Raw genomic sequence first — 9,457 nt, forward strand, 5'->3', positions numbered from 1 at the left:
TTTTTTTTACTAAAGAATCCTGTTTTATAATATAAATGTCTTTACTGGAAATTGCAGGAAAAAAAAACCAAATGAGGGTGCGTCGAAAGAACTGCATTTTTAAGGAACACAAAATATTCCTGAGTACACTGACGGATGATCCAACTTTTAGCGAAAGTATTGTGCACAAGCCTGTGGGAACTGCGTCACCTTCACATGCTTCACAAACATCAGGCACATTTTACTTGACTCATAGTTGGAAAAATTTGTGTTTAAAATTATATGATATTGACTGAATTGGTTATGTTCTTCTCCAGGTAAAAGAAAAAATAGGTTGTGCAGAAAGAGTCCGCGTGACAGAGAATTACTCGATAATTCTCCATACAACCCACCTGGAAACACTTCACGTTCATATTGTTCTCAAATATCAGGTCAAAACATAACCGAAGTTATTTTTTATTACAGCTGTCCATGGTTGTCTTATTGCTATATTGGCAAAATACAATTTTTAAATTGTTAAATTCATTGCATAATTTGATAAATTTTGGGTCAATTATGTAGGTGTACAGATAAATGGAGAAACATGCGCAACTCCTGATACTCCATGCGTTCATAAATTACGACCCATGGGATTTGAAGGTGCGTTTCAAAATCAAAATTGTAAATTAGAGATGCTTACTATTTATGCAAATAAAGATAGTAGGAGTTGATCTTATTAACAATGTTGTTGTTGTAGCAGGAGAACAACGAAATATGGCAGCTCCAAAAACTACTCAAAGTTCCAAGAGTATTGTCACTTTTGCACTGCCCGCATCCACTATATTTAAATGACCACTATTAACTTTAGGTTCCAGCAGTGATATCGCTGTAAAACAACAATCCAAAAAAACCTGTGGTAAAATTAGTCCAGGTTCTTCGGCATATGATACATCTTCCGTAAAAAGTTATTATGAGCAAGGAGAAAGTTCATGTTCTAAGAACTTATTAAGAGAATTTAACAATGTTGAAGATTGTGACAGCAGTGACAGTGATTGTATATCTAGCGGTATGAACTTAAATTCAGTTCCATTCTTAATTACTCTGATGTTCCACAGTCATAATAATTTGAAATTTTATAGTTGATTGTGACGATGTTGATGTACATGAATTTGACAATACTGTTACTAAGTGGAGTGAGTACCTCGATATCAGTGATCCTGATAGAATTTGTTCAAAGTGTCAGGCCATCATGTGGAATCATGAAAGAAACAATAAAAGTGCGACCAAAAAGCCTCCAACTTTCTCTCTTTGTTGTAAAAATGGTCAGATAATTCTTGAGAAAGAAAAGCAACCTCCCGAGCATCTCGCTTCACTCCTTATTGGTGGATCCCGTTTTAGGCATTTCAAGAAAAATATTAGAATGTACAACTGTATGTTTGCCATGTCTTCCACCAGAGGTCAAATTGATTGTAGTATCAATCGTGGCGGTGCTCCTTACTGTTTCAAGGTAAAAGGTGTAAATTACCACAGTATGGGAAGCTTTGTACCACTTGATGGTGCGATCCCCAAATTCTGTCAACTCTACATATATGACACTGAAGATGAAGTACATAACAGAATAAATGTCGTTAAGGGAGGATGCGATGTCGTGGATGAAGATATCGTTCATTCGTTGTTAGAAATGTTGGATAAACATAATCGTTTGGTCAAAGGTTTTCGTATGGCACGTGAAAGAATTAGTCAGAATGCAGTTGATGAATTTAGATTGGTTCTAATATCTTCGTCTTCCGCATCTGGACGACCTAACCATATTGGTCCATCGAATGAAGTTGCCGGGTTGATTGTCACTGACGAGTATGCTAAAGGATGCATGGATACAATAATCCATTCAAGAACCAATGGATTTGAGAGAATTTTTGAAACTGATCCACGGTTTATGCAGCTTCAGTATCCTATTTTTTTTCCTCATGGAGACATTGGATATTACCGTCAAATCCCTTTAAACCGACCAAATCAAAAAAATCAAAAACATTGTCGGAATACCAAAAATGAAGATCCGGATGAAAAGGGGGAGAGAGAATTCATCACGATGAAAGAATATTATAATTATAACTCATGATACGGCCTTCAGAAGGTATATTTAAAATTATGACCTAAATTTGAACACTTATATATTAGTTTTTTCTACCATTCTAATTTTCTCCGAAATTGTCTCATGTATATTCAGGTTTGACTCCACATCTGGGAGGTCGTTTATGGCAGCAATATGTTGTTGACGCATTTACTGCGATTGAGCAATACAGACTTGACTGGATCAGAGGTCACCAGACTACAATTCGTTCTGATATGTACCACAACATACGAGATGCACTAAACAAGGGTGACAACAATCCTGAAAATGTCGGCAAGGAAACAATTTTACCAACCTCCTTCACTGGCAATAAAAGATACATGAACCAGTATTTCAAGGACGCAGTGGCAATTTGTTGAACACTTGGACACCCATCACTGTTCCTTACGATGACCACTAACACAAAATGGCCTGAAATTCAGAGGATATTAAAGTTTCTACCTGGTGTTGATGTTGTTGACGCACCCGACGTCGTTGCAAGGGTATTTAAAATGAAAGTTGACCAACTTCTTGATCAAATAAAAAATAAGAACTGCTTTGGACGTTGTATTGGAGGTATGCTATTTTCAGGATTTCTTCCTCTAACAATTTTTTATGATTTAAATTTAATATGACATGTATGTCATGCTTTATTTAATTATTTTCATCAATTTCATATTACAGTAATGCACGTCATAGAGTTTCAAAAGCATGGATTGCCACATGCTCACATGCTAATATGGTTGCATCCAAACGATCGTCCCAAAACAACTGAACAAATAGATAAAATGGTTTCTGCAGAAATTCCTGACCCAAGTATTGATCCAGTTGGTTACGAAGCTGTGAAGAATTATATGATCCACGGACCATGTGGCACTGACTGTATCAAGTCTCCATGTATGGTTAAAGGCCGTTGTATTAAACATTTTCCTAAAAGGTAATTCTGAGATCGTTTACATTAAATTAATTTTCCAAAGACTGCTGAAAGAATACAACATTTAATTTTTCACCTTTTAGTAAAACATTCCTTTTAGATTTATTTTAATTAAATTGAAACATCGTTATTTCCTTTTTAACAGGTATAATTCTCACACATACTTTGACGACCGTGGCTTTCCCATCTATAAGAGGGGGAAAACTGGAATTACCGTAAAGAAAAAGGGAATTGACCTGGATAATCGGTATGTTGTCCCTACAATCGAGATCTTCTAATAAGATTTCAATGTCACACAAATTTGGAGATTTGTAACAGCTCCAGATCATTGAAATATCTGTTCAAATATTGTTTAAAAGGACATGATACCTCCACCATGTGTTTGAAGAAAAAAACAAACAACAAAAAAGGGTGCACAACCACAATCACTCCTGAGAAACGCCCGCTTGATGAAGTCAAGCAATACTTAAATGGAAGATATATTTGTGCATATGAAGCATCATGGAGGATATTTAGTTTTGACATCCATTCCCGGTGGCCTTCCGTTGAACGATTGCCAATACATCTACCGAATGACAAGCATGTGTCGTTTAAAGGCTCACAAAATCTGCAGGAAGTTTTCGACAATGCTGGAACAAAGAAAAGCAAATTAGAAGCATGGTTTGATGCAAATAAAACATATGCAGAGGCCCCAAATTTAACCTATTCAGAATTTCCAAGCAAGTTTACATGGCATCCATAACCCGGTATTTGGAAATAGAGGAAAAGAGGTGATGTCATCGGTAGGCTTGCTGAAGTACATTCATCTAGCGGTGAACTATTATATCTCCGCATGCTCCTACTTAGGATTAAAGGTGCTGTATGTTTTGATGATTTGAAGACAGTCAACGGCCATGTTTATAACTCCTTTCACGAAGCATGTGCCGCGCTAGGTATCCTCCAGAACGGCCAGCAATGGCATGAAGCTATAGGTGAAAATACACATACATCCATACCTCCACAATTACATGCCATATTTGTCAAAATTTTAGTATACAGTCCAATCTCTATCTGCATAGCCTTTGGGAAACTCATTGGGGATGCATGTCAGATGATATTCTTCTTGTGAGGCGACATCTCACTGAGAATCCAAACCTTTGTCTATCAGATATTAAGATCCATAATTATGCTCTTACGGGTATAAGCTATTAATAATGCTTTGTACATATTACAAGTTCCATGTTCGGATTAATGTTATCAAGTTTTATTAATGTTATTGCAGAGATAGAGAAATTGTTGAATGATATTGGTAAAAGCCTTAGAAACTTCCCAGATATGCCATTCCGGGATATGCTTTTTTCCAACTCTGAGAATAGACTAATTCTTGAGGAAGCATCCTATAATACAGAAGAAATAAAGAGAATCCACACAAGAAATCATAGTCTTCTCAATGATGAACAGAAGATAGTCTATGATTCCATTCTTGATAATATCAACCCGAAAAAAGGTGGTTTTTCTTTGTTTACGGAAGTGGAGGATGTGGAAAGACTTTCTTGTGGCAGACACTGTGTTGTCGATTACGATCAGAGCATAAGATTGTGCTTCCCATTGCCTCATGTGGTATAGCTTCCGTGTTGCTTCTTCGTGGAAGAACCGCACACTCCCGCTTTCACATTCCACTCAAGCTTGATGAAAATTGTTCTGCCGGTTTAAGACACGGGACTGATATTTCTGAGCTACTTCAGCGAACTGATTTAATAATTTGGGAAGAGGCTCCTATGCAACATCATCATGCTTTTAAATGCGTTGATCGATCCTTGAGAGATATTATGTCTGCTATTGATAAAAGTAGAACTAAAAAGCCATTTGGTGGTATAACCATTGTTTTTGGTGGAGATTTTAGGCAGATACTTCCTGTCATTCCAAAAGCGTCAAGGGCTGAAGTTGTCTGCTCTACCCTCAATAAATCCAAGCTTTGGGAATCCTGTGAAGTATTTTTATTGAAGCAAAACATGCGGCTTAATGCAGGAAATAGTGATTTGGAGAACAAAACCATTGCGGACTTTAGCAAGTGGCAGCTTGCTGTCGGTGATGGCAAAGAAACCAATATTTCTCCAAGTCCAGACACTGGTGAAATGTTAATAAAGATTCCTGATCAATATATCATTCATACATCCGGAGATCCAATCCAGAAGCTTTTTGAAGTGACGTACCCAGATTTTATATAAAATATCTCTTCACATGAATACCTCAGATCAAGGGCCATACTCACACCTACCAATATCGTGGTGGATGAGATTAATACAACTATACTTGAAAAAATTCCTGTCATGGTTTACACTTATCTGAGTTAAGATTCAATTGATGATGCAGGTAATGATGATAATGATTTCAGATCCGCTTTTCCAGTTGAGTATCTAAACTCTATCAATATGCCTTGCATTCCTAAGCATGAGTTAAAATTGAAGGTAGGAGTTGTCGTCATACTTATGAGAAACTTAAACCAGATCATGGGATTATGCAATGGTACAAGAATGTTTGTGAAATCCTGTAGGAAGAACAGTATTGAATGTGAGATTTTGTGTGGCTCTCATGTTGGAACGAAACATCTAATTCCTAGAATTGAGATAATTCCAAGTGATACGAACTGGCCGTTTGAATTTAAACGCGTTCAGTTTCCGATTCAAATATGTTATGCCATGACGATTAACAAAAGTCAGGGACAATCACTTGATACGGTTGGGCTTTACCTTCCTAAAGCAGCTTTCTCGCACGAACACATTTATGTTGCTATATCCAGAGTAACACGACCTGAAGGTCTCCATATTCTCATAGATAGTTGTGATAGTATTAACACAGATATTACAAATAATGTAGTTTTTGAGGAAGTGTTTTACAATCTTCCAAGTGTAGATAATTGACATGACATATTAAGAACTTCATGTAACATTTTTCTTTATTTCCTTCTTAACTCTAGATTTATTGTGTTTGATATATCAATGGTGTAAGTTCAACATCCAAAATGTTACACTTTTTTTACTGCATCCGTGTATGAACATAATATAAAAAATAAATCTCCAATTATTTTGTCTATTAAAAATATGTATAATCTGTTTGATTAGGAAGATTTTCTTAATTGTTTATATATTGTACATATTTTATTAGGAATTGGATTACAGTTTTCCCTTTTTCTGTTGGCAAAAACCCAAATGATAAGGTTGGTTAGTTGTCATAATCACATCAAACACTTACCTTAAGAATTATCAACAAATTAAACCGGGATATTACTCTAATTCTTATTTAAAGGAATAGATTTGCACTATCAATTTCGAGCTAAATTATTGGCAACCCCCCAATGCCTTGCTGGTTAAATTTATTTTCAACATTTTTACAGGAGTTTTGTCATTTGCTAAGCATCATCCTTTTTTTTCTCTCAAGAGTTCAACCATTTTGTAAGATCTTCAATTTTTTAAGCGATTTATACAGTTCTTAGAATATTGAATGTATAAATAATCTTACCTGCTGAGTTGTTATTAAATTTTTGAATAAACTATTTTCTTGTTCTTCTTATAGTGATCTTTTTCAATGGAATCATTTGATCGTCTATCCAATCTCGACAAGGCAAGCACTAACTGCAAAATTAAGGTCAGGGTTACCAGGATGTGGGCTAACATGACTTTAGAGACGAACTCATTGAAAGGCTACAATCTTATTCTCCTTGACGATGATGTAGTTTTTAAATTTATTCATCTTTGTGTTATTTGCTGTCAATCCTTTTTTCCAGTATTATATATTTATGTCATTTAAATTATCTAAATGTAGGATAACCATGTTCATGCATTTGCCTATCATAACATTTGGAATGGATTCAGCACGAAAATTGTAGAAGGCGGTGTCTATATTTTTGACCAGTTTGCAGTTAAAGATCCTGTTGGAAACTTGAAGCCTGTGCAGTCAACCCTCTGCATCAGATTTACAGGCTCCACTACTGTGAGGACTGCTGATGATGATGGCATGATCCCTTCGCAAAAGTTTGAGTTTTTAGACCTGGGAGATTTGTTTGCAGAAGCAAATAAATGTCTTCCTCAACAGCAGCCTGAATTTGCAATAGGTCTGGTAACGCACTCTTTTAACTCGATATTGTCATAATTAATTCATATGGAACAATTCTCCTACAATTATAAGACAGTCTACTTTAATATTGTGTAAATAAATTTTATGTTAAACAGATATTATTGGAGTTGTGGAGGAGTATGAAGGTTTAAACAAGCTTCATACTCGATACGGAGATAGGGACATTGTGAAGTTTAGAATATGCGATTCAAGGTAATGTGCATATGTATATTTGATCAGTAGTGTAATTACGCATATGCACCGCATATTGCGAATAGATTATTAAAATATATGATATATAAACCTATTTTGTAGTAATGCCCACAAAGTTACTGTTTGGGGTGATCTTGCTGTGTCGTTCAACAACGAGATGGCTGGAAATCCCAAAAAATCGATCATTGCTATTATAACAAGTACAAAAGTGACTACATTTATGAGTAAGTACTTATGCAATCAAATCTATTACACAATTATATTCTTGCTGATTAAACAATTAACTTTATTCCCATATACAGGTTCTGTTCAGATTGGTACATTACCATCTACTCATCTATATATAAATCTAGATGATGAATCTGTGAATGATATGAGGCAGAGGTAACAAGTAAATATAGAGTTAAAATTAACTTATCGACGTTTTGCTCTATTTTTTAATTTCTTCAATATGTTTAGGTTGCTTGAGGAAGGATATATAATGAAAAGAGACAAATTGTTCCAAGCTAAACAAATTGAACTAGTTCCCACATTATTTGAAAAATTGTCACTCAAAGACCTTAATGAGAATCTGACATACGATCACCTCAAGGTATTGCATTTATATAATATGCAGAAATGGTATTTTTTATATGGTTGCTTTTGTTGTTAAATATTACATTTTCATCGTACCCCAGAAAAGAATTTGATGCACCTTTAAGATCATTAAGGTCGATGAGGAAATAAATTGGTGGTTTTATAGCTGTAACAAATGTCTCCACGAGGTTGAGCGCATTGGAACAGTATTCAAATGTACCCATTGTCCTCGAAACATTCCCGTGTCTCCGAAGAGGTAACCTAACTATTTCAATTTATTAGAAATATTTGCAGGCTTGATACTGTTAATTAAAGCCTAAAAAAATAGCTAACTATTTTCTCAAGGTTCCGTATCATGGTCCTTGCTGAGGATGAGACATTTGCCTGTAATATTGTTTTGAATGATCGAGTTTCTAGAAGAGTTCTTGGAACAAGTGCTGTAAAGGTGGTTTTTAATTACGATAAGGTAAATAACTATTGAAATAAAACAGCTGCAGCGTCACCATGTTATACCACATAAGCATTCTTATTCTTTACAACTGTGTTCAGGATTCCTCCAAAGCCTTTCCAGAAGTGATTAAATAATTAGTCGGAAGACTAATTTCAGTTGAGCTCGGTCTGACAAAATCAAACATTGTTGAGGATAACAACATCTTTTATGCTGATGATTTATATGAACCAACGATGAACACTCCAACTCCTTCTGAATCTCCAATTCTGTCCGAAGATTATTCCATCAACATGGGTTTTGAAGTGAGATTATAATACGGTTATGTTACATTTGAGTTCTCTTTAGTATTCCCTACTGAATAATAATATTTATAGACTTTCTTATTAACGGTCTTTGCATGTATAGTACTCTGAAGGTGATGACGATAATGGTACTCCAGGCTCTGCTAAATCTGTTACCAAAAAAATTAAGAAGGTACTGACAATAACTAGCATCCTATGTTAGACATCCTATTTACCTATATACCAAAGTGCTTTTCGCTGACTAGGAATTGTCCTTATTCATCACTTTAAAACTATGTCCACCTAATTTAATTAATGAATATGTCACTTTTGCTTGCAGGAATATTGATAGCATGCTTCAACTTTGAGTATTTTCCAGAGCTTTCATCTTGCTTATAGCTGAATTATTTTTTACAGTTGTTGTCCCCGTGACATTATTTGCAATTTCGATTGCATAAGAATGTTTTTACCCTGTTTTCAACATTTTTTATCTATGTATTTGATTTTTAATCCTTCATAATTATGATCAGCGTCATCACACATAAATAAAAGTTTGGTTTACAATATTTAAATATTACCTTGATCATCTACATTTAATGAAGCATGGTTGAAGCACTACTTTTATTAAAAAGTAGTGCTTATTTATCAAGGACCCTGTCGTACATCATTTAATTTGACATTCAATGTCGTTTATGGACATAAGATTTTATACTGGAATGAAATGTTTAATTTCAAATTGTATAGCAAAAAGATCATTTTTTCAAGAGAAGACAAGTTCTTAAATTTGACTCGAAACATTCATGATGAGCAGCCTTAAATTCAAAATAAAGTGTCAGACTATA

General features: G+C 34.9%; 1 protein-coding gene across 1 annotated transcript; it reads left to right on the plus strand.

Moving 5' to 3' along the window:
* Positions 1 to 2,478: 2,478 nt before the first annotated feature.
* LOC141660597 (uncharacterized) lies at positions 2,479 to 5,902 on the plus strand. The gene is made up of 5 exons (XM_074467586.1): positions 2,479 to 2,644; positions 2,753 to 3,005; positions 3,148 to 3,249; positions 4,489 to 5,111; positions 5,355 to 5,902. Exons 1-5 carry the CDS (start codon positions 2,479 to 2,481, stop codon positions 5,900 to 5,902), a joined length of 1,692 nt encoding a protein of 563 aa, XP_074323687.1.
* The last annotated feature ends 3,555 nt before the right edge of the window (positions 5,903 to 9,457 follow it).

Source organism: Apium graveolens, chromosome 5 (assembly GCF_009905375.1).
Source record: "Apium graveolens cultivar Ventura chromosome 5, ASM990537v1, whole genome shotgun sequence".
Lineage (NCBI taxonomy): Eukaryota > Viridiplantae > Streptophyta > Magnoliopsida > Apiales > Apiaceae > Apium > Apium graveolens.

Bases quoted from the DNA above. Each gene is read 5' to 3' on its own strand.
- LOC141660597 (XM_074467586.1), top strand. From the start codon at position 2,479: ATGACCACTAACACAAAATGGCCTGAAATTCAGAGGATATTAAAGTTT. The intron at 3,006-3,147 runs GTAATTCTGAGA...CCTTTTTAACAG, and splicing joins ATTAAACATTTTCCTAAAAG to GTATAATTCTCACACATACT. The intron at 5,112-5,354 runs GTGAAATGTTAA...TTGATGATGCAG, and splicing joins TTCTCCAAGTCCAGACACTG to GTAATGATGATAATGATTTC.